General features: G+C 40.0%; 1 protein-coding gene across 10 annotated transcripts in view; it reads right to left on the bottom strand.

Moving 5' to 3' along the window:
• Positions 1-12,804: 12,804 nt before the first annotated feature.
• Positions 12,805-25,349, bottom strand: part of DOCK9 (dedicator of cytokinesis 9) — a 323,125-nt gene continuing 310,580 nt past the window's right edge. For 9 of the 10 annotated variants that reach the window (XM_089679964.1, XM_089679972.1, XM_089679968.1 and 6 more), the window contains 5 exons: positions 23,368-23,578; positions 19,207-19,397; positions 17,884-17,984; positions 16,938-17,076; positions 12,805-14,086 (listed from right to left, as the gene is read on the bottom strand). In XM_089679964.1, coding sequence (XP_089536090.1) covers positions 13,964-14,086; positions 16,938-17,076; positions 17,884-17,984; positions 19,207-19,397; positions 23,368-23,578 — 765 coding nt within the window. In that variant the 3' untranslated portion in view covers positions 12,805-13,963. Of the gene's footprint in view, positions 14,087-14,494; positions 14,503-16,937; positions 17,077-17,883; positions 17,985-19,206; positions 19,398-23,367; positions 23,579-25,349 lie in introns of all 10 variants that reach the window. The other variant, XM_089679969.1, reaches the window with a different exon arrangement.

The raw sequence follows: 25,349 nt of genomic DNA, 5'->3' as shown, positions 1-25,349 counted from the left end.
GTAATCCAGAGAAGAGTCTGATGTAGCTCGGTTAGGAACCAGGCAGGCTTTAGTAACACAGATAACAAGAGAATAAGCTTAAAGACCATCCAGCAATTATCCCATGCAGGTCTCAGGTTTAAATAGACCATCAGGCACCAGGATCTGTGGTAGACATGCATGTACGTCCACGTGCGCATGTTTGTATGCACATGGCATGAAAACGAGCATGACTTCTCTGAAGGCTGACATGAGGTTCTGGAAACTGCCCCCTCCTTAAGGGCAAGTTCTGGATGACCAACTAAACCATTTTTTCTGGGTGGTTACAAAAAAAAAGGATTGTAACAGTCTTTTAGCTTGAAAGTTTGTTTCCCAATAATTTGTTGGGTTCCCAAGAATCTTCCTCTGGCCCAAATCCTTTCCATTCCATTTATTCTGATATGGGATTTGATTCTTCTGTTTCCTACAATCTAAGATAGCCTTTACTACAAATTCTTCTTCACCATTGATTATCACAGTTCCCAGAGGCCCTGACTCCCAAACAGAGAATGGATTCAACACATCGGGTTTGAGTAGAAGAACATATAATCCAAAATGAATTCTGAATGGATCCAACAGTTACCGTTCATAGGCCACTGTATTCATTTTCTTTTTTGCTTGTAGTCATGCCTTAAAACTGACGTCCTCCAGCCCCTATATTAGCTTTGTTGCCTTTTTTCTGGATTCTCTCCACTTCAAGGACATCCTTCCTGAGGATTGGTTACCAGAACTGGATGACATAATCAAGATATGGCTGAACCAAAGTTTTGAAAAGTGGTAGAATTATAATTTTATCTCTTGGGTAAATACCCTTTTTATGCACGCTAGTAGTCTACTGGCCTTGCTTGCTGCAGCTTGGCATTGCATGCTATTGTTGTTGTCTGTCATCTAATAGGACACCCAGATCCTTTTCCATTCTTGATTCTCCCAGAGGTTTTCCTCCTAGTGTCTTACTTGCATGCATATTTTTAGCTCCCAAGTGCACTACTTTACATTTTCCTACATCTGCCTTCATCTGCCATATACAGTAGCTGCCCACCGCTTTATTTTTAACTAGGTCTTCTTAAGAAGTTACTATATTCCAACCTCTATATAATTTATGAACAAGTTAAACAGAATTGGTCTCTAGACAGAGCCCTGGGGCACCACACACACAGCTTGTTACCATTCAAAAATTTTATACAAAATAATAGTGAGCCTGCACTAATCTCTTCCCCAACATCTGCAAGTTGCTGTACTAAACACCCCTAGGAAACAAAGCCTATATATTTATGAAGGCTCCACTTCACAACTTACAGAACCTAAAGGATCCGCGAATGATCGCTTGGTGCCATATACCCCAGCATACCTCCAGAGGTTTAGTGACATCCATGCCCTGAGGGGCCAGGACTGCTTAGGTAGCTTTGCTTTGTATTTATGTATCATAGCATGTGGTACCAGAAAATCCCTTTTACAAGGAGAGGGACACATTTTCCCTCTCCCTTTCATAATCTGTTTTTTATCTGCTTAGGTGGCAAAAGGGGGACCTACTCAATATTAGGTTGTTGGCCATAATGTTATGGCTAATCAGTGCAGGGGTGGACTGACAACTCATGGGGCTCCCGGGCAATAGGGGATCATGGGGCCCCGTGTCCCAGGGCCTTCGGGCAGTGCCCGAGTTTCCAAATGGTCAGTCCGCCCCTGGATCAGTGTATACTGTTAATACTGACTAACCATAACCAAATTGATAATGATAGCAAATGTCCTGCCAAATTGTGAGGTTTAGCTTCAAATGAGGAGTTTCAGCTTACCAACTTACGTTTAAGGACTTCTCATCCACTTGTCAAGCACAATCTCTGTCTTCCTCAAGACTGTCCCATTGTGATACCCATTAGACTTTAGCCTTGTCAGTGTGCCTGTTTGTAGGGCCAGACAGGCCTGGACTTGCTGCCACTGAAGCACAAGTCTCCACAGGAAGAACCCTGACTGATTGAATGCCACTCTCCCCCTGTCCTTATCTCCATCTTTTCACAGGGACAGACAGTGCTTCTGTCACAATAAATAAACCAAATAATCCATAATGCATTATAATCAATTTGTTTTAAATTAAAGTGTTACTAAACCCACAACAGTAAAATCAGTCTGTATATGCAGTAAAGCATGCTTGGTATACTCACTGTGGAATCTAAGGGGTTAATCCTCTGCATTGTGTAAAAAGGCTGTTTGATCCTTTCTTCTCCGTTCCTCCCCTTTTTCAAGTGACCACCACTTATCTCCAGACTAAACCGCAGCCATGCACATGCTCTGTTTGGTGTGTATTGCTAGAGAATGTTTTTTTTTTCTTGGGAGAGTGCATGTGATCAGCACAGGGCCAATCAGCACTGTCCAGACAGAAGTCAGGGGTCCTGCATCCTCCTAGAGTAGAAATAAAACTCCTCCTACAAGCTTTACCTAGTGCTGGGCTGGGCACAGATAGAAGTCACAAGACTGCTCTAACTGCTTTTGAGAAAATGTATTTAGCAGTTTACATTTACTAAAATAATTGCATTTCCATGTTGTGTGTACTGTGGGAGACCAGATATAGTGAATGCAGGGTCCTGGGTTTAGTTACACCTTAATGAATATGTCAAACACACCAAAGTCCTTTGATGGTCATGGCACATGCTGTCCCCCCACTCTTTTCAGGATTGAGTAGAAGCCTGTAGTGTTGTACTGCTTTTTTGGCTCAACATCTGGTCCATGTGGTCTTGGCCACCAAGGATAGAGCAAGTATTGTGATTGTGCTAAAGATGTGTGGCGAACCCTCAGTCACTCAGCTAGGCTGACAATACATCACACAGATCAAAAATATTTTCATATATTCACTTTTTTATTTTGCATTCAAGAACAGAGCTTAGTACAATGTAACAAATTTATTATTAACTGCAAAGCAGAACCTTTGTCACAGTTTTCTTATTGATAACCAGTTCAAAGTTTAATTGATTTTTTAATAATGCTTATTATTATTAGTGCAGTGTATTCTCTATGTTAATGCTGGATCCTGCTGGTCACATTGTATTCCTGTTATTATTTTATATAGGTACCAGTACAGCCTGGACAAGGTGTGGGCAGGAGGGGCAGCTGCCCAGGGCACAGCAATGGGGACGCACCGCCTCACCACGCACAAGCTCCAAATCAGTGGCTAGTAACTACTGGGCTGCTCTGACAGCTACTGCTGTCATACTGGGCTCCAACGTGCCCACTTTCCACCCACATTGAAAAACACACCATACATTTGCAACTACTTTCTAATTGTTCGAATCATGCAACTGACCATGCATATGCAGAAAACACTACATGGTAGCTTTAGCAAGGGGGCATATATAGCACAGGGTGGTGCACCCATTCTACAGCATGCATTAGGAGTGGGAGAGGGGCCACAGTTCCTCAACCTTGCCCTGGAGGCTCAACCAGCCTGTCCCAGCACTGGTCACTTTATTTTTAATATCTATAATTGCTGCAATAATTAAATCTATTATTTATTGGTAACACATTCTTGGGTTGAAACAGCTGGATTCTAAACCATTTCTTTTTTTTACATTACACCTTTTTTTTCACTACACCAAACCTCCAAGTGAGGAGTAGTGTGCTATTACATTTTTGTTCCATTTATTTCAAGGTTCAGGTGACAGAATGTCACCTCAAAAATTACACATATACAGTATATGGCATAGGAAGTGAGGGGTGATATCTGTGGCGGGAATGATTTGTAAGTGCAGAATATGTACTGTATATATACAGTACTGTCCAAACGTTTTAGGTAGGTGTGAAAAAAATGCTGTAAATGAAGGATGCTTTAAAAAATAGAAGTGTTTATTTTTTATCAATTAACAAAATGAAAAACATTCAAAACAGCATCAGTTCTTCTGGGTACACTTGCACACAGTTTTTGAAGGAACTGGGCAGATAGGTAGTTCCAATCACCTTGGAGAACTAACCACAGATCTTCTGCAGATGTTGGCTGCCTCAAATCCTTCTCTCTCTTCATGTAACCCCAGACAGACCGAATGATGTTGAGATCAGGGCTCTGTATGGGGCTAGTATAGTGTGTGTAATAAATATATATATATACACACACACTATATTGCCAAAAGTATTGGGACACCTGCCTTCACACTCACATGAACTTTAATGGCATCCCAGACTTAGTCCGCAGCTTCAACTTTTCTGGGAAGGCTGTCCACAAGGTTTAGGAGTGTGTCTATGAGAATGTTTGACCATTCTTCCAGAAGCACATTTGTGAGGTCAGGCACTGATGTTGGACGAGAAGGCCTGGCTCACAGTCTCCACTCTAATCCATCCCAAAGGTGTTCTATCAGGTTGAGGTCAGGGCTCTGTGCAGGCCAGTCAAGGTCCTCCACCCCAAACTCACTCATCCATGTATGGACCTTGCTTTGTGCACTGGTGCACAGCCATGTTGGAGTAGGAAGGGGCCATCCCCAAACTGTTCCCACAAAGTTGGGAGCATAAAATTGTCCAAAATATCTTGGTATGCTGATGCTTTAAGAGTTTCCTTCACTGGAACTAAGGGGCCAAGCCCAACCCCTGAAAAACAGCCCCACACCATAATCCCCCCTCCACCAAACTTTACACTTGGCACAATGCAGTCAGGCAAGTACCGTTCTCCTGCCAATCGCCAAACCCAGACAAGTCCATTGGATTGCCGGGCAGAAAAGCAAGATTTGTCACTCCAGAGAATGTCTCCACTGCTCTAGAGTCCAGTGGAGGCGTGCTTTACACCACTGCATCCGACACTTTGCATTGCACTTTGTGATGTAAGGCTTGGATGCAGCTGCTCGACCATGGAAATCCATTCCATGAAGCTCTCTACGCACTGTTGTTGTGCTAATCTGAAGGCCACATGAAGTTTGGAGGTCTTTGGCTACTGACTCTGCAGACAGTTGGCGACTTCTGTGCACTGTGTGCTTCAGTATGCGCTTACCCCACTCTGTCATTTTACGTGGTCTACCACTTCGTGGCTGAATTGCTGTTGTTCCCAGTTGCTTCCACTTTGTTATAATACCACGAACAGTTGACTGTGGAATATTTAGTAGCAAGGAGATATCACGGAAGGACTTATTGCACAGGTGGCAGCCTACCACGGTACCACGCTTGAATTCACCGAGCTCCTGAGAGTGACCCATTCTTTCACAAATGTTTGTAGAAGCAGTCTGCATGCCTAGGTGCTTGATTGTTTACACCTGTGGCCACGGAGGTGATTGGAACACCTGAATCCAATGATTTGAAGGGGGTCCCAATACTTTTGGCAATATAGTGTGCATATATTTATATACACATATTGAATGAATACACATAGGCCAGTGACACGTAAATTTCCACATTAAAAGGGAGGTCATTAAGAGTGATGCTAATTCTTAACAGGCAGAAGGTACCTGTATAACTGTAATGAGAAACTGTTAATTGGTCAGATGTTCAGTTGTTTACTGTCCTGGGTAAGGGGGGTTGTAAACACTGTAGCTCAATATTTACATTTTTTTTACCATTATATGTATATATATTTTTTAAATGTTTTCATCAGAATAGTTCAATGTTACCATAGTAATGTTGTAGTACTTTGGGGGGCGGGGAGATTAAGGATTTAATTTTTTTTTTTTATTTACATCTTGCTTTGCAGGAGCAATAAAGTTTATTGCTCCTGCAATGCAATGCTTGCTTTTAACTGTCATGAATGGGTTAAGTTCATGACAGTTCAGAATACTGATTGGCCACAGCTAATCACATGGTACATGCTGCTCATCCGCAATACATTGTGGGTGGGCAGGCAGTCCTTAAGTGGTTAGCCTAGGTTGTTATACAGTATATAATGATTTTTTTTTAAATTAACTATTGATTTCTTTCTTTGACCTCTACTCTGTATATGTTTTTTTTTTTTTACCCTTTCACTGTGTGATGTCATCACTAAGGGGTGTTGTTGGTGGGTGGGACTTTGGGTTTATTAGTCTGTTTACTTCCATGTTGTAGCATCTTCAGAAAGATAGACTGAGCATAATCGAAACACCAACAAAAACACAATTGTTTTGATTTACCTTCCATGCAAGACACGTGACTGCCTCTTCACCTCACAACAAATGGAGTGGCTACCCTTGGAACTATGTACTGTATGTATATTTAAAATCAAACCAACTAGCTCTGCGCCTTGGAAAATACAATCAGCGCTAAAGATTTATAAATTAAACCTGTAAATGTGCCAGTGCATATAAAACGAAAAGTAATAAAATCACTTAAGTTAACCTTGACAGCTGCAACTGTCCAAATGAGCTGACTAATGCACAAATAGCTGAAGAGATATATAAATGCAGACCGCGCATGTCACGCCTGAAAAACCAGTCCCAATGTGACAATAGTGCTTGTTCTGCTATGGACATAAGACAGTGCTTCACACCTAAGTACTTTAGTGCCCCACATGGACTAACACTCATTTCAGACAATAGACCAACTATCTCTAGTTAGAACAATAGCACTTGTGGGGCATCTCCACATGCTTTCACCACGGCTTGTGCGTTCCAGATGATCTTCCACAGATGTCAGAGCTTCAAACAGAAGGAAGACCAAGAAGATTTCATAGCATAAAACCATTCATATTTATTGAAAGAATGAAGAGACAAAAATCCACGTTTTTAAACCAGCATCTGGAGCATACATCTTATTTGCTTGGGGAATAAAGATGGCCACCTCCAGGAAGTGACATCAGTAGAAGTGATGTTATGGCCTATAAACATGTTTCAACCCGATTGGGAAGCCTCAGGAAGCTGTTTTTTGGTCATGTTTGATGTGGATTTTATACCCTACTGGACTTAACCTTTCAGTAACCAATTCCAGGACTAAACTCACTATATACACTAGATGTTACCACCCTACTGCATAACAAAAAAGCCAGTCTATATAATGAGATATCAAAGCATACATGAGTGACTTGTCAACACAAGAAAAAACATTTAATATACATATACACACACATACACATTTAGGTCCATATATATTTAGACACAGGCACGATTTTAGGTTTTTTTTCAGGTATGGACCAAAACATATTCAATCTATAGTTATATATTGTATATGGGCTGAAAGTGCACACTCTCAGGTTCAATGTGAGGGTATGTACATCCAAATTGGAGGAAGGGTTTAGGAATTGCAGCTCTTAAGAATAGCTATCCCCCCCTTTTTCAAGGCACCAAAAGTAATTAGACAATTGAATCAAAAGCCGTTTCATGGCCAGGTGTGGGCTACTCCTTTGTTATTTCATCAATTAAGCAGGTAAAAGGTCTGGAGTTGATTCTAAGTGTGGTATTTGCATTTGGAATCTATTGCTGTGAACCTACATCATGTGTTCAGAGGCGCTGTCCATGCAAGTGAAACAGGCCATTGTAAGGCTTCAAAAACAAAACAAATCCATCAGAGAGATAGCAGCAACATTAGGAGTAGCCACATCAACAGTGTGTTACATTCTGAGGAAAGAAGAATGCACTGGTAAGCTCAGCAACATGAAAATTCATGGACGTCCACGGAAAACAAGTGGTGGATGATCGCATGATCCTCTATGGTAAAGAAAAACCCATTCACAACATCCAGACAAGTGAAGGACACTCTCCAGGAGGTGGGTATATCATTGTCAAAGTCTACAATCAAGAGAAGACTTCACGAGAGCAAATACAGAGCATTCACCACAAGGTGCAAACCATTCAAAAGCCTGAAGAATAGAAAAGTCAGATTAAACTTTGCCAAAAAAAAAACACATTTAAAAAAGCCAGACCCGTCCTGGAAAAGCATTCTTTGGACAGATGAAACTAAGATGAATCTGTACCAGAATGACAGGAAGAAAAAAAAAAAGTGTGCAGAAGGCTTGGAACAGCTCATGATCCAAAGCAAACAACGTCATCTGTAAAACATGGTGGAGGCAGTGTGATGGCATGGGCATGCATGGCTTCCAGTGGCACTGGATCATTGGTGTTTATTGATGATGTGACAGAAGACAGAACCAGCCGGATGAATTCTGCAGTGTTTAGAGATAAACTCTCAGCCCAGATTCAGCCAAATACAGCAAAGTTCATTGGACGGCGCTTCACAGTACAGATAGACAATGACCAAGACACATTGCAAAAGCAACCCAGGAGCTCTTGAAGGAAAAGAAGTGGAATATTCTGCAATGGCCGAGTCAATCACCTGATCTCAACCCAATCAAGCATGCATTTCACTTGCTGAAGGCAGAACTAAAGTCAGAAAAACCCACAAACAGAACAACTGAAGACAGCTGCAGTTAGAGCCTGGCAAAGCATCAGAGAAGAGGAAACCCAGTCTCTGGTAATGTCCATGGGTTCCAGACTTCAAGCAGTCACTGCCAGTAAAGGATTCTCAACAAAATATTAAGAATGAACATTTTATTTATGATTATATTCATTTGTCCAATTACTTTGGTTCCTTGAAAAGGGGGGATGGCTACTCTTAAGAGCTGTAATTCCTAAACCCTTCCTCCAATTTGGATGTACATACCCTCAAATTAAACCTGAGAGTGTGCACTTTTAGCCCATATCCATTATAAAACTATAGCTTGAATATGTTTTGGTAAATACCTGAAAAAAATAAAATTGTGCCTGTGTCCAAATATATATATGGACCTAACTGTACACACACACACACACACCAGCCATAACATTAAGGTCACTGACTGGTAAAGTGAATAACATTAAATTATCTTGTCAAAATGGCATCTGAAAGTCGGTGGGATGTATTAGGATGTTAAAATGTTGTCCGTGAACTTGATGTGTTGGCACCAGAAAAAAACAAACAAATGGACACCCATTTGTTGTCTATGGGACTGTGAAGCTGCAGACCAATCAAGTATTCATGCAGTCCTATGTCCACAGCCAAAGGCACCTACAATGGACACGTATCAGGACTGGACCACGGAGCAATGAAAGAAAGTGGCCTGGTCTAATGAATCACATTTCTTTTACATCATGTGGATGGCCGGGTTGGTGTGTGCACCTCACTTACCTGGGGAAGAAATGGCACCACAATAAAGTATGGGAAGAAGGAAAACTGGCAGAGGCAGTGTGATGCTTTGGGCAATCTTCTGCTGGGAAACCTTGGTGCTTCCATTTACATAGATGTTACTTTGACACATACCACCTACTTAAACATTGCTGGTATACAAGCACACCTTTTTATGGAAACAGAATTCTCTGATGGCAGTGGCCTTTCTGCAGGATACTCAAAAATGACTCAAGAATGGTTTGAGGAACACGAGTTTAAGGTGTTGATTTGGCCTCAAAATGATTCCGATCTCAAGCCATTGAGCATCTGTGGGATTTTCTGGAAAAACAAGTGTGCTCCACCTCCTGTTCCAACAAAACTGCGCACCAGTGCGCAAAGCAAGGCCCATAAAGACATTGATGAGCGAGCTTGGGGTGGAGGAACTTGACTGGCCTGCACAGAGTCCTGACCTCAACCTGACAAAACACCATTGGGATGAATTAGAGCGGAGACTGTGAGCCAGGCCTTCTCATCTGACATCAGTGCCTGACCTCACAAATGCACTTCTGGAAGAATGGTCAAACATTCCCATAGACACAATCCTAAACCTTGTGGACAGCCTTCCCCAAAGAGTTGAAGTTGTTATAGCAGCAAAGGGTGGGCCAACTAAATATTGAACCCTATGGACTAAGACTGGGATGCCAATAAAGTTCATATGTGTGTGTAAAGGCAGGAGTCCCAATACATTTTGCAATATAGTGTATATGAACAGGTAAACATTAAATCTTCATTTTTGTCATGTACAAAAAGTAAGTACAGCCCCATTTTTATCACCAATTCAAAACAATTACATTAGAAACAGGAGGCATCCCCTTAGCAGTTATGCAGGTCAAACTTCTGATATCTAGGGTCCCATGTGCTCTTTGCTATTTATGTGTGTGGTGAAACCATGCTGAGATCAAAAGAGTTCCTAAGGTCCTCAGAATAAAGATTTGACATGAGTGTAAGTCTGACAAGGGCTTTGAAGTAGACTCAAAAAGTGATGATTTCTGATATTATAGGGAACATTTAGAATTATAGGGAAAATTTTGATAGCACAGTAAAATGTACCTCGTCTGGAATTTCTCCTGAAAAAATAGCAGTGTACTTCCTTATATGTCAGTGTGGCTATGTACTCCTATGAATCTAAGGCAGTGTGTCTGACTGCTAGTCTAGTCTGCTAGTGACATCACCAAATCTCAGAGTGAGATTTGGTGATGTCACTGCTGTGCTTTTTAATGGTTCTCTAGAGGCTCTGACATAGGGGACCAAGACGTCTGCCTCCACACAGAGACACAAGTGCAGAACAAGGCAAGTCAGTAATGCTGAAAAAAAATCAACTGCAGGGAGACCACAGCAAATACTGGTGACTAGTACTTTCCGCTTTGCTTGCCTTTTTGGGTAAAACTTCAGTTCAGTTGCACTTTAAAAAGCATGAAAAATACCCTGCCTGTAGTGATCGATGTTTTCGGGGCTGTGGCCATCGTGGAGATGTACTGCATATCTGGTGGTCATGCCCGAGGTTGGTTCGTTTTTGGTCTCGTGTGTTTGGCCTCCTTTTCACTTTGTTTCATCTCTCCATACGCCGGGATGCTCGGTATGCTTTGCTTCATTGCCCCATACCGGGCCTCTTGGCTTGTCAGCAGCGATTGGCTTCCTATTTGTTTTTATCGGCCACTAGGACAATTGCCCAGGCCTGGAAGAGTCCGTTTGTACTTTTTCAGGGGGTGCGGGATCGTATGACTACTATGATGCTCAATGAACAGATGTCGAGTATATGCAATGACTCTCAACATAAATTTTTGAAAATATGGGAACCGTGGTTGCAATATGCCTTTCCCACGCTCCCCCCGGCCAGTGTAGGGAGGTGATGGAGTTTTGTATTGGCGCTCATGGACCCTTGCTCTCTGGTGTGTGTTTTTGTTTTTTCTCTTTCTTTCTTCTCTGCTTTTCTTCTTTCCTTTTCTGTTTGTTTTGATGTGACAGTGGACAGCTGTCTTTAGTTGCAATAATCTGAGTTTCACTGATGTTATTGTAACCTATGTGCCATTGATAGCCCCTGCGCGGGCATGCGTTTTGCCTTATTGGAATTAGAGCGTTGTCTGCTCTATTATACATTTTCTATCGGTGCAATTGATAGCCCCTGCGTGGGCGTGTTTTGTTGCCTCTGTTTTATACTGTTTAAAATTAATAAAAACCATTGAAATACAAAAAGCATGAAAAATTATTCAACTGAAAGAAAAATAGTTTAAAAGTTACAAATGAAAAATTTAAAAGGACTACAAATCTGTTCAGGGCTGGCAGGAAAAGCAAATTTAACCCAATAGCTGACAGTTTAATGCTAAGAGACATCTCCAAGAATGACAAAATTTCATTGATAGTGCATGCATTTACAATCAGAAAGACACTGCTCCACATCAATTAGCATGGCAGGTGTGCCAGGAAAAAGACTCCTTCCTGTCCAAAAAGAACATTAAAGCTACACTACAGTTTGTCTTTAAATATCTATGCAAAGGCGACACCTTCTGGAACAATGTACTGTGAATTGATGACTTAAAATTAAATTAATTGGCCACAGTAACCATGGACAATGTTTGGTGCAAACTGAAGAGAGAATTTCATGGGAAGAACCTAATCTGGATTGTAAAGCATGGTGGAGAAAATGCTATAGCCTGGGAATTATTTGCTGCTAGAGGGCCTGGGCAGCTTGCAGTCATCAACTCTGCATCATATCAAAGTTTGCTTGATGAGAATTTGTCTTAAAAGGTAACATTGAACTGGAAATCTATCTTTAAAACACAATAATGATTTAAAGGTCTCAAAAAGAAGAAGAAATAGATGTTATGGGCTTGCCTAGTCAAAGTCCCATTTGAATCCCATTGGAATGTTGTGTGGGGATTTGAAATGAGCAGTTCATGCAAGAAAACCAACAGCCATCTTGCAACTGAAGGATTTTTGCATGGTGGCATGGTCAAAAATGTAACCAAGTCAGTATCAGAGGCTGGCTAGATGTTATACAAAATGCTTACACAAGGTTAATTCTGTTAAAGGGGGCAATACCAGCTTCTGATGTCAAAGGTTTACTTACTTTTTCAATAGTACATTATTACATCTATTGATACTGAACTACATGGTAAAAATTTCCGTTTTATTAGATTTACCATTTGATAGTTCAAATATGCTGAAAAAGTCAATTTCCATGGGTTGCACCTACTTTCTCACATGAATTAATGGTCCAGGCTGGGAACGCAGATTTCTTTTTTTTTTTTTTTTTTTAAGAGTTAAAGTGACCCAATTCCTCCAGCAACACATTCAATGTGGGTGCAGGCATCCTCCCCGCTGTGTTATTGTATTCTGGCAGTGGACCTTCCCCACTGTCAGAATACATTGATCAGCACTACCACAGATGGCTGCAAGCTCTGATTTAATGAAAACTTTCCAGCAGGACCATTCATTAGAAGTCGGTTGACAGATCAACACTCAAGAATAGGAACGGCCAGAGATAGATAAAAATTCATTCAGTTCCTGCTTACCCAGTCGAATTTCAATCCATGAATGGCCAGCTTTAGGAAGCACATGATGCAAATATGGCTTGATACAGCAGGGTGGCTTTACATGTATTATCAAGCCTATGCAACTGAAACCTCTGTTTTTAACCCAAATGTTAAAACAGTTTAATAAAGTCTTTTTTGTATAATGTGGACACGCAATCTTGATGAAAGCAAAATAAAACAGGGAAATTAGCATTTTCCTTTAATACATATGTAGTACACAATGTTAATTACAGCAGGACTGTGTTTCCAGTTAAATAAAATTAAAAACTTTTTGTTCACCCCTCCCCCAAATATAAAATTACTAAATTATTATTTTGAAAGAACAATATGGTCAACGCTTTAAATAACACCACCATTTACCACAGTATTCATAACCACCATTACATACATGACCTTTGCTTTGGCAAAAAGAAAATTTTTCTTTTAAACAGTGTATAAACCTAACATAGCAAAGACTGTATACATCTTTGTATTGCACTCGTTTATGTACAAGAATAAACTGTAAAGACAAAAATATATAGCAGGTAAAATGAATAAGCACATTTGTCACAATAAAAGTTTTCAGCAATGAACATTAAAAAAATGCATAGAAATGTAACACGTTTATGTACAGAAAAAAATGATTTGTGTCAATTAACAATATATACATTCTCAATACTCAAACATCTTTCAGGACGGACTAGTAAAAGCTCTGTGAAGAGGTGAAGCATTAAGGTTTCATGTGTATTTTGTATCAGTTGAATTTGGAAGATCACAGACAATCCATAACACAAACAAGGAAATACAATCCTTAGCAAGCATTCAGTGTTCCTAAACTAAATTTCATGTACATATGAGCCTTATTTCCAGTTGAGCAATAAAATAAAATTAAGATTTTTTTGTATTTAAAACAAACAGCACAGGAATGGGGAAAAACTAAAGGTAACTGACTGAAGACTAAATGTGCTCGGTTTTAAAACTAATATGTAAACTTTAGTGTCATATTTTATAGAATATACTATACATTCCTTGATATCTGCTCCTTTAAGATCTACTGTGCTATTCCTTGTGACTGCCCTAAAACAGGGCTCTAGCTAGCATAAAAATATTTATTACACTACTTTTAGACTTTACCCCTTTTGACATTTTAAAAAAATAGCAGGTATTGCCAAATGTAACACAAACACACTCATGGCTTTATGGGTCCTGCAACAACCATACCCAGCCATATATCAACAACCGTATAAGTTGGCTAAACATCTGTAATAGTAGTAATGGTCATCCTTTCATAGTAGACCAAGGGCTCTGCAAAGCATCCTGAGATAGCCATATGTGAGGCATCGGTGTGAAATGAACAAGGACAATCATGCAATGGAGGAGGAGTTGGTCATTCCATGGACGGTTGTGCTTGTTGGAGTTCCACTTATGGCATTGAAGATGTGAAGTGAGTTCTGCATAACACTGATCTTCTCCTCTCCACACCAAATCTTCAGGACACAAACAGAAGAAAGAAGAGGAAAACTTTAGTCACCCGAGTTCCAAGTGAGCACAATGATATAAAGAAAAGGACAAAAACAGAAGACACCACAAAAAAACCCCCAACCAACCACAGTTTTCTTCCTGAGCTCTCACGTGGTTTCTTGAAATGGAGAATTAATCACAGTCAAGATAGCGTTTTCAATCTATATACTGCTCCCCTGATCCCATTAAAGGTATTTATCAACACTGTAAGCACTGCAAGTTTGGTCTGTTCTTGGTGGTTACAGTGACTGCGCTAAGCATTTCATAAAAACGCAAATGACAATAAGCCCAAAGCAGTAAACCGCCTCCTGCATTAAAAACCATGGACCAGCAAACATGCAGAGAGCAAAACAAAATAGAACAAACTTCATTACCATCCCATCTGCTCATGTGTGCACAAGGAAAGAAAGAGAAACATCTAGTTATGGTTACTCTGTGACAAAACATCCTATTCTGTATCACAGGAAATGGAGACAGAAGGTCCTCTCATACACATACAATTGTATGGATGTTAAAAGATAAACACCAACAGCATAAATTCCAATGTATAAGATACTGTATATGGTAGAGGGTTTCCTTCCAAAATCTGATGATTTATTGGCACTACTGTGTACAAGTTTGGTGGGAACATTTTTACTGCCAACAAGCACAGACAGTGACTGACATGTAAGATCTGTGAATTCTGTGACGCTCAATGTTTAAATGACAGGGCTATAATTATGAGAAATACATTGATATTTATGTATATAAAGCATGGAGATAAAACAAAATTAGCCTTTTTTATAAAAGTGGTATTAAACCCGAAAGGGAACATTATACTGCAGCTTACCAGGTCTTAGATTTGATGGCTGCATTTGTTTTCGTTATTTGATCTGGCCAGCAAGTTTTTTTTTTTTTCATCGAACAAACTCTCAAGCAAATGTATCAGCAAGGCCCCTTTTACACGTGGCAAATTTGGTGATGATCAGCAGGGGATCTGCTGCTGAATGGAGTAGAGTAGGAAGATGCCACATCCCTGTCCTCTCCGTTTCTGCAGAGCAGATACGGACAGAGCCCGCATTTCTCCATTCTCTGTTTACACCCAACTCTCAGATCTGATCTCACTGTTTACACCTGCCTGTCCTTAAGAATGCATGGACCTTTTGATCTGGTCAGCCTGAAAAACGGACAGGCAGGCCTGATCAGATGGCCCATGTGAAAGGGGCCTTAGAGTGTTGAGACAAATGATTTACTACTTACAGGGGTGCTTACAATGATCAGCTTTTATTTATCCATGTAAAAATGTTGCTGTGAATGCTTGTGTAACTGCAGTTTACTGTGGAGTTTGGCTTCAATATGTTAGTGTATTTATCTCCTAGTACATCTAACACTCCCCTCCTCCCAAATTGACATTGCTGCGGTTCATAGGTGTTCCCTCATCCAGAGCAGGGGGCACTCTAATATAGGAGGTGTGTTTCTGGCCAGACCACAAGGCGAAAACAGAAAGAAGAGAGCCTAAAAAAAGAAAACAAACGCAGACACCATAACTAATGATTGGTAAGTTGCAATATATTACATTTGGTTTTGGCTTTATTACCACTGTAAAGAACACTTACTAAACATTGTCTCTACTACCCCTCAGCAACCAATGAGATTCAAATTCGAACTGCTAAACCTTTTTCAGGTTTTCAGTGCACGGTTTAAAAAAGGATGGTGTGCAAGTACCTGAAATGTACTTAGCACCAGCCTCTTGCAATCCATTTAACCGCAGAGCTCAGAGTTGGAGAGGAATAAGCAGCACAACCAGCCAGTTGAGTTATAGTGCTCAAAGAACACTGATATGAGCAAAGAGCAGAGACTCAGTCTCCAGCTTCTCTTAACTGCTCAGTCACAGGACGGGGAGGGACAAGACCTGTGGGTAAAACTTAGCAACTCAGAAATATCACATCTGTGCTGTGTGGCATAGCAGTATTTGGACTAAATAAACAAATACAATCATTTGGCAAAGTAAACAGCTTCAATATACACATTTAACCTGAGCATCTAGTGGTTTGCCTGGATTTTAGATTTAACTTTCATTTTACAGGTTTAAGTGATTTTAAAGGCTTTAATTAAAAAACAAAACATGTCTATACTTACCTGCTGTGTGCAGTGGTTTTGCACAGAATAGCCCAGATCCTCTTCTTGGGTCACACGCCAGCGCTCCTGGCCCCTCTCTCTTTTGTTGGGTGCCCCCACAGCAAGCAGCCTGCTATGGGGACACTGCTCCATGTGTCCATTCACATACACAGTCGTGGCTCGGCCCCGCTCCCTCTCTCCTCTCATTGGCTCACTCGCTGTAACAGCAGCAGGAACCAATGGCTCCTGGTGCTATCTCAGCCAATGAGGAGAGGGAGTGCCGGGATAGCCAAGACTTCAGTGAACATTGCTGGATCCAGAGGGGGCTTAGGTAAGTATTAGGGGGGCTGGGGAGGATGTTGCACAGGGAAGGTTTTTTACCTTCATGCATAAAATGTAAAAAACCTTGAGCCTTTACAACCGCTTTAATTTTGTTCTGATTATTTGTCATGGCTACAGTAAAAATAAGCCACATACAATCTTATCAGTGTATCCAAAATTAAAACTGTAAATGTGGACCTTGACAGATATGATTCTTCTCTATGGTTTACCTGCTAAACCATAAGCTGAAGCCGATTGGTGCTGTTGGGTTACAAAACAAGTTCTATTGATCCTTTGATAAATGAGAATGGTTTAAAACATGTGACTACTTTGCATGTAAAATCGTAATTTATTCCACAAGTAGAATATTCCAGGGGCTCCAATATCTTCACTGCATACCTGCTCATGCATGATTTCAGACAGCTCTTTCACCATCTCTCTGTAATTCGCTTTCATCTCTTCTTGATATTCAAACTGGTTCTCCTTTATAAGTCTTTCATTTACACACAAGGCCTGGCCACATGCTTCAACAAATTGCCTAAAGTGATTAAAGGTCATTAAAATAATGTCAAAAACAAATCTCATTAGACAGGTGAAGATCTGTGCTGGACGAAGCACACTATTATAGCACCTAATAATGTAAATTAACAACCCAAAAAACATGGTCAATTTGTGTATTCAAGTGTTTTGTGGTGAAATGGTGTCCAAGTGCCCTTCCTATAAATAATAACACATTCCTCGGAAATGTTCGTTTGATATGTTGCATGGATCATAACCTAATGATTAAACACACTGGAGTTTATTTACTAACAACCCGGTCACATCAAAGCCGATTTTGAAATAGTGCGACTTACAGTGAAGTCAAAATTGGGTGACCTGCTGATTTCCTTGCGATTTGCAAGACATCTGACACAGAGGTCCATGCAAATTGCAGCAACGGTAGTGCATGTACTACTTTAGAAATTGGTGCGGCTCCGACCAAGTCGGAGCCGCACCAATAGGACCGTTCTAATAGGGTGCGACTTGGCATATGATTTGCAAGTCGCCTGGCATGCAAATCACACCTGATGCGACTGGGGGCTGAAGCTGGTTTACGCAGAACCTGGTGCACCTGTGCTTAGAAACCATTCACCTTCTAACCTCAGCTTGTTCAATTAAGCTTTAGCAATAAAACCTGGAAGCTGATAGGTTTCTATGCAGAAGTACACGAGATTCTGAGTGAACCAGCTTTAGTAAATAGACCCCACTCTGACAATGCAATGTCATTATTAAAGATGTGCACTAAGAAAAATACATATGCCAGATAAATACAGGTTAACCATCTGCAAGTACTAGTCAACATTACCTGAACACCTCTTTAAGTTGTTTTATTTTGTTATCTGCATATCTTTTAGTGTTGGTGTCATCCAAGAAGGCTCTTGCATATGCTAAGGGTCCAGCATTTACCTGAAGAGAAAACGCCACACCATTATCAAAAACATATCTACATTTACTGTATAGATGCAGTATAGAGTTTAAAAAACCACCTGAATTTTGATATAATCAAAGTGATTAAAAATGTTATCCCATCACATGCAACCATAAAACCTTTCCCAACTAAAGAAAGCCATAGATGATTCGATTTTATTTCATGCAACCAGGGTTTGCAGGAAAGAAAATCACTTGAGTCCCCCATCAACACAGTCAGTGTTGATAGGGAAATCCCCCTGCAGCGCTACTGTGTTTTGCAGAAGGGAAACATCCTGGCTTTCAGAACACGATTTCAAAAATCAAAAAATGTTGCGCTCCAAAATTATTACATCTATGTGTTATATCCCAAAATACTTTCTCATGATTTTCTACATAATGAATAAAATCTGCCTTGTGCCAAATATTAAATATTCAAATATTTCAATCAATATGAAAAGCCATAGATAATAATCATCTGTGCCATCTATTACAACTCAAAATGTGATAATACTCAAAAAATTTAAAGTATAAAAAATATTAAGAAAATTTATAAGTCTATATTTAAATAAGTGGTGACAGTCCCAAAAAGAATCCTTATTGTTATTCAAAACGATATTTATAAATTCCTGCGTGTTCTTATTGTGATTTTGCTATGCGCTCACCTCCTTATAAGCCTAATGTTCACTTTGTGTTCACAATTGGAACCTGGTGTAATCTCTTGTTGCGCCATTTAATGGATGCTGGATATCCCTTGGGAGCTCCTTGGTAATCCTCTCCTCCTGTGCAGGTATCCCTGCAAGGATCTCTCCCCCTTTCTGCTGCTGGTTTTCTCCATCGTCTCCCTCCTCCGTGTCAATGTTTATAGAGAGAAAGGAGATATAGTGCCTTATCCTTTTTAAAATTACCACACACCCAGGACGGCGAGTATAGGCTGTGTGCGGCGCACACAGAGAAGGATTTGTTTGTACATACAAAGCACATGTTTTTAATGAATGTGAGTGCAATATTGGGCACATAATAAAGTGTAATTTTAAAAAGGATAAGGCACTATATCTCCTTAGTATGAATGTAGGATTCTTGGGCATCACGCCATTTTATTTGGTGCAAAGTTTATTTTTGCACAACACCACAAAAGATCTAAAAGAACATCAATGTGGGCTTCCAGGGGTAAAGCCTAAATAAAATGTAATACAAATAAAATAATCATGGGAAAGCTCACCTGTACACTGACACTGCCTTGCAGTTTTAATTGTAATTTGATCATATCCACTTCTGAAGAAGAGCAAAGCTGACGAAGTTCAGCTACTTTTTTACTCATTTCATCAATTGCTACTTCTATGGGATTCAGGTCAGTGTGGTGCTGATACATGACAGGAATCCGCTTTTTCACATAAGGGAAACTGTGTAAAGCTGTAAAAGAAAAACATATTTTGTGTTAAAGGGGAATTTTTGAACAAAGAAACATGGGAGCTGTCACTGCTGATTTGTTTGGGGCTGTCTTCCCGATTTCAGCATCACTAATTTGTGAGTCACAAATGAGGGCAAGTATGTAATTTAGTGAACTCTGAATAGTCTATATATTGCCTTCAAAACATGTTCAAGGCTGGGTACACACTAAGTATATCTTAAAATGTATTGCATAAGGTTCTTTTTATGGCCCTGATAAAGAGGACACTGTAGTTGTCCTAAAGCTTGTTCGCATTAAACCTCTACAAACCATAACATCCATAATCAAAATTAACCTGCCTTGTATTTTTGTCAATAACTAATTGAGGACCAGTATGTTACAACCCTCTTTTTGTTTTCAGCTCTGTGATAGTTTGACAATTACGCCACAATGTAACACTATACACAAATTTTAGCTTTTTGTTTGCTTTCTTTTTTAACCCAAGAGAGATTTCTTTTGGTGGTATTTAATAACTACTGAGAATTAAAATTTTTGTTATATACAAAAAAAAGGCCAAAACAATTTGAAAAAATGTTTCCCTAACTTTCTGTTATAAATTATAAGAAATCAAAATGCCAGGTTATCTGTTTAAAAAATAGCCAGGAGGGTACAAACCCCCCCCCAAAATGAACTCTTTTTAGAAAACAGACACCCCTAAGCGATCTGATTTTTATCCCACAATGTTTTGGGAATTAAGAAACATGCTGGTATTGAGGAGGTCAAGACATGGAGCTTGGTATTGGTGCACTAGATACCTTAATAACTTGCCTCCAGCCCACAGTACTTTTACTGCGAGCAGACAACACAGCCAGTCACAGTGAAGTACGGGTAAGTTGCTGAGCAAATGTGCACTCACACACCCCCTGGGGCACACAACTGTGCAGTCCTGTGACTGCTGTGTCTGGTGGATACAGCAGCTAGGCTATCATGTGATCACTATGACCAATCACATGATTACAATGTGAACAAAACAGTCATGAATGGTTTACATTAGTGGTGCACCGAAATGAAAATTCTGGTGCCGAAACCAAAAATTCAAAATGCACTTGGCCAAAAACTGAAACCGAAATGTGCAGTTTTTAAAAATGAATATATATTTTTTTTTGGAAAAAAATACACTTTGATTAAAAAAAACAAACAAAAAAACCCCCAAAAAACAATATATACCCCAAATGTTTTGGTAAAATATGAGAGGATGTTATGGCAAGTAAATAGATACCCAACATGTCACGCTTTAAAATTGTGCATGCTCGTGGAATAGCGTGAAACTGTGGTACTTCAATCTCCATGGGTGACCCTTTAAAAATGTCTACAGGTTAGAATTGTACAGTTACAGAGGAGGTCTAGTGCCAAAATTATTGCTCTTGGTCTGACGTTCGTGGCGATACCTCACGTGTGTGGTTTGAACACCAAGCATGGCCTACGTATGCGTTCACCACTAATCACTTTTATTCTTATCACAAGGAATGCATGTATCCCTTGTGATAGAAATAATTAGTGACAGGTCCTCTTTATGGCGAGATATTGGGTCAATAGGACCCCACATCTCTCCTCTGCAATGTAAAGCATTAGATCAAAAAAAGCATTGATCTACTGCTTTTAATAGAAAAAAAAAAAAATTGCCGGAAACAGGCCACACCGCAAAACTAAAGAAACTAAAGAGGAATATAGCAACTTAAGCAAGGGACATATTTCCTGGCTGTTGGTGGAAGGCCCTTGAGAGGGCATACCGCAGACCTCCCTGGATCGGTTAGTGGATTGTGAGCTGGAGGGACCCAATACAGTGGGGCTGCTCCCTGTGTGTTTGCTAACCAACATGTTGCACAGCAAGCAGGGACAGTTAGCTAAGAAGACAAGGTAAACCCTTTGCTACTCATGAACAAGCTGCTGAAAGAGATGCTCAAATTACTGGAGGTGACCAGGCACCTGTAGGCGGCAGCACGTATTAACTGAGATAAAGCTGTGTATCTCTTGCAATTGGGACCAGTGGTGGAGAGATGCTGCCTCAAGCCGAATGGCGTAACAAGTTTTCTAACATTTTCAGTGAAAAAACAACAGAAAATAGGGATATAATGGTGCCCTGCAGTTCTAATAAATAAAGTAGCTCCCAGGGCTCAAACCACACAGCCAGATACACACTAGAGACTATCCCACTGCTCTGGACCAGAAAAGTGCTTAGTGGCTAAGCCGGCTCAGTGCCCTAAGGTCACATTTAAGGCAGGACCTGCAATTGTCTTGACAAGCAAGGTCAGGGTACAGCCTCCAAAGCTACTGCTGAGAAAACACTTATCCAGATAACTGTGTAAAAAGACCATACGTAGATAAAGTTTTGATTAAAAAGAAAAAATGGCTAGTAACAGGTAAACTTTTCTCAGTAGAGAAAAGGCATCCATTCTCGTAGGGCAGGGGTGGGCAACTGTGGCCCTCCAGCTGTTGTAGAACTACAAGTCCCATGAGGCTTTGCAAAACTGACAGTTACAAGCATGACTCCCAAAGGCAGAGACATGATGGGACTTGTAGTTCACCAACAGCTGGAGGGCCACAGTTGTCCACCCCTGTCTTAGGGCATGCTGGTAGTGGGTGGCTTTTTCTTTTGTTTGCCAGTGTTTAAATCCTCCCATAGGTTGCAGTATAACCTAATTGCTTCTGAATACTGTGTTCCTCCATGAACAAGAAAGAAATACCATTTATTTTTAGATATGGCTAGCATAAGTACATTAAACCTAATAGCTTCATGTAATCGCATGTGTACCAGCACTTACACTGGGAAAGAGCACAGTCGGCACTCTGAGCATATCAGACTTTACTATTCGTGACCAGGATTGCAGGAGTGAAGAGAACAAGATAACCACATTACTGTGCTGCTGCTCCTTAACTCTCTCTAGTAACAAGATAGGGGTAAGTTTGGAATTCAATGTTATTGCTAAGCTTCAGGAGCTACCGGTCTTTTCTACCCCATAAAACTGCATAGAACTAAACATGCTCTGGCAGGGAAGACAGAAACAAATATACACTGCATCTGTGTATTACGCCATTTGCCTGGAGTTCAACTTCCACATATGCCTTCATGAATTTAAGTCACAAGCTTGATTATGCATTCTACTAGTTTACTTTGTGTCAGCAGTAGCAGCAGGACATGTGTCCCAGAAGGAGAATACAAATTATATTTAATTCCAACTAAATTGCATGTTTGATTTTGCATCTGTTACCTGTTACGAACAGCAAAAATCAGCCAAATGGCTTGGGCATTTCAGGCTCTTAATGACACCTTCACACATCCTGCGAACGCAAGTGCAGTAATACACGCCAGAACACATTGTACCGCATTACCATGTGTTTTGGTATGGCAGGATTGTTAAAACGGTGTAGGCACCTTTTTTGCGCATTTCTTGCACAGGGCAGCCTACTGAAATGAATGGGCCGTGCAGAAATGGTGTGAATAGAGACTTTGGCTAGCAGATTAAGATAGATGTGACTAACAAATTGAAGTTGAATGTCAGTCAACACTTTAGAAGTAGTTACAGCAAACAGTTTTTTTTCCTTTTCGGATAAAGGTTTTACATAAATTAATAAAAGCTGATCGTTGTAAGCACCCCTATCAGTGCTAAATGGTTTGTCTCAACCTTCTAACTGCCTCTTTGTCTGGACAGCCTTGTCTGTTTAAGGAAATTTAAAAATAATAGACTTACTGACTGGATCACCAGATAAAAATAAGGAAAACACCTATAAAAAGAAAACTGATGCAGCCACCACATCTAGAATTTGTTAGCTGCAAGTTTATAAATGTTTGAGTTATTTCTCCTAAAAACATTATTGTGTAAGAAAATGTACATATATGAAAACATTTTTATCTCCTTAAAGCAATTATAAACCTGAAAACAATCGCTAACAGATTTTAATTCACTAGCTATATACAATATAATGTACACATACCAGTAAGTATAGCACGGCGTTTGCATTGCTCTTCCACCCCACCCTGCCTTTTCCCAGAGAGGGTAAATGGCAACTCAAACACAAAGCGGCGGATATTGTGACTTTTTTCAAACTCTGTTTTTCTTTCCTGCAGTTCTTTGTCTTCAAAGTAAGGCGTGACATGTGTGACTTGGATGTAGGCGTATTTGGAGTCCAAGTCTTTTGGGTTTATCTTTATGAAAAAAATGGGAAAAATACTCAGTTTGTGTGACAGGTACCACAATAAAAAAAAAACAAAAAAACAAAAAAAAAAAAAACATTAGTACAACCCCAATCCAAAAAAGTTGGGATGCTGTGTAAAATCTACATAAAAACAGAATGCAATGATTTGCAAATCTCATAAACCCATATTTTCTTCATAATATAAATTAGAAAACATATCAAATGTTTAAACTAATTTAAAGAAAACCACAAGGTAATTTTGAAATTGATTGCAGCAACATGTCTCAAATAAGTTGGGACAGGGCCATGTTTACCACGGTGTGCCATCCCCTCTTCTTTTACAACACTCTGTAAACATCTGAGAATGGAGGAGACCAGTTGCTGAACTTTTGGGAGAAGAGTGTTGTTCAATTCTTGCCTGATATAGGATTCTAACTGATCAACAATTCTTTGTTATATTTTTAATTTCAAGATGCACCATATATTCTCAATTGGTGTAAGGTCTGGACTGTAAGCTCCTGGACTCTTTCATCTATGATAGCAACATGGCTTTGTAGTAGAAGTTTATAGTTTAGCATTGTCCTGCTGAAATATGTAAAACATTCCCTAAAAAAGACATTGTCTGGATGAGAGCATGTGCAGATGCAAGGTGCCTTTCCAGATGTGCAAGCTGCCCATTCCATATGCACTTATTCATCCTTATACCATCAGAGATGCAGGCTTTTGAAAGTAGAGTCCCTCTCTCTTTAGTCCGGAGGACAAGGTGCCATAGTTGCCAAAAAGAATGTAAAATTTAAATTTGTTTGATCAAAGAACAGCTTTCCACTTTGCAACAGAACATTTTATATTAGCTTTGGCCCAGAGATGATGGCAGCGTTTCTGGATCATTTTCAGTTATGGATCCTTTGTATTGTAGAGCTTCACCTTGCATATTTGGATGGCACAGTGATTTTTTAACCAATACTCATCCCATGCAGTGTTGTCCATCACAGAAATGCCTGTTTTTAATGCAGTATCATCTGAGGGCCCGAAGATCACAGGCATCCAATACTGCGCTGTGGCCTTGTCCTTCGTGCACAGAGATTTCTTTATATTCTCTGAATTGGTTGCTATTGTGTACTGTACATGATAAAAAGTCTTAGCAATTTTACATGGAGGAACATTATGGTATTGTAGAGCTTCACCTTGCATATTTGGATGGCACAGTGATTTTTGAACCATTACTTAGCCCATGCAGCATTGTCCATCACAGAATCATGCCTGTTTTTAATGCAGTGCCGTCTGAGGGCCTGAAGATCACAGGCATCCAATACTGCGCTGTGGTCTTGTCCCTCGTGCACAGAGATTTCTCCATATTGTCTGAATCGTTTGATATTATGTACTGTACATGATAAAAAGTCTTAGCAATTTTACATGGAGGAACATTATTCTGAAATGTCTGACAATTTTTGGATGCAGCTTTTCACACATTGGTGAACCTCTGCTCATCTTTACTTCTCAGGCACTCTGACTCTCTAAGATGCTCTTTTTATACCCAATCATGTTAGTGACCTTGTTGCCAATTAACCTAATTAGTTGCAAAATGTTCTTCCAGCTCTTCCTTGTTACTTTGCCATCTTCATGTTGCCCCGCCCCAACCTTTTTAAGACGAAGTTGCTGCCATACATTTCAAACTTACCCTGTGTTCTTAAAATGGTACATTTTAAACATGTCAGTTTAAACATTTGATATGTTTACTATTTTCTATTGTGAATAAAAGATGGTTTTATGAGGTTTGAAAA

Source organism: Staurois parvus, unplaced genomic scaffold (assembly GCF_062004578.1).
Source record: "Staurois parvus isolate SC_StPar_1 unplaced genomic scaffold, SC_StPar_1.0 ptg000233l, whole genome shotgun sequence".
NCBI classification, from domain to species: Eukaryota; Metazoa; Chordata; class Amphibia; order Anura; family Ranidae; genus Staurois; species Staurois parvus.
The sequence above is the reverse complement of the archived record's forward strand: the minus strand, read 5'-3'. Positions and strand labels throughout refer to the sequence as shown.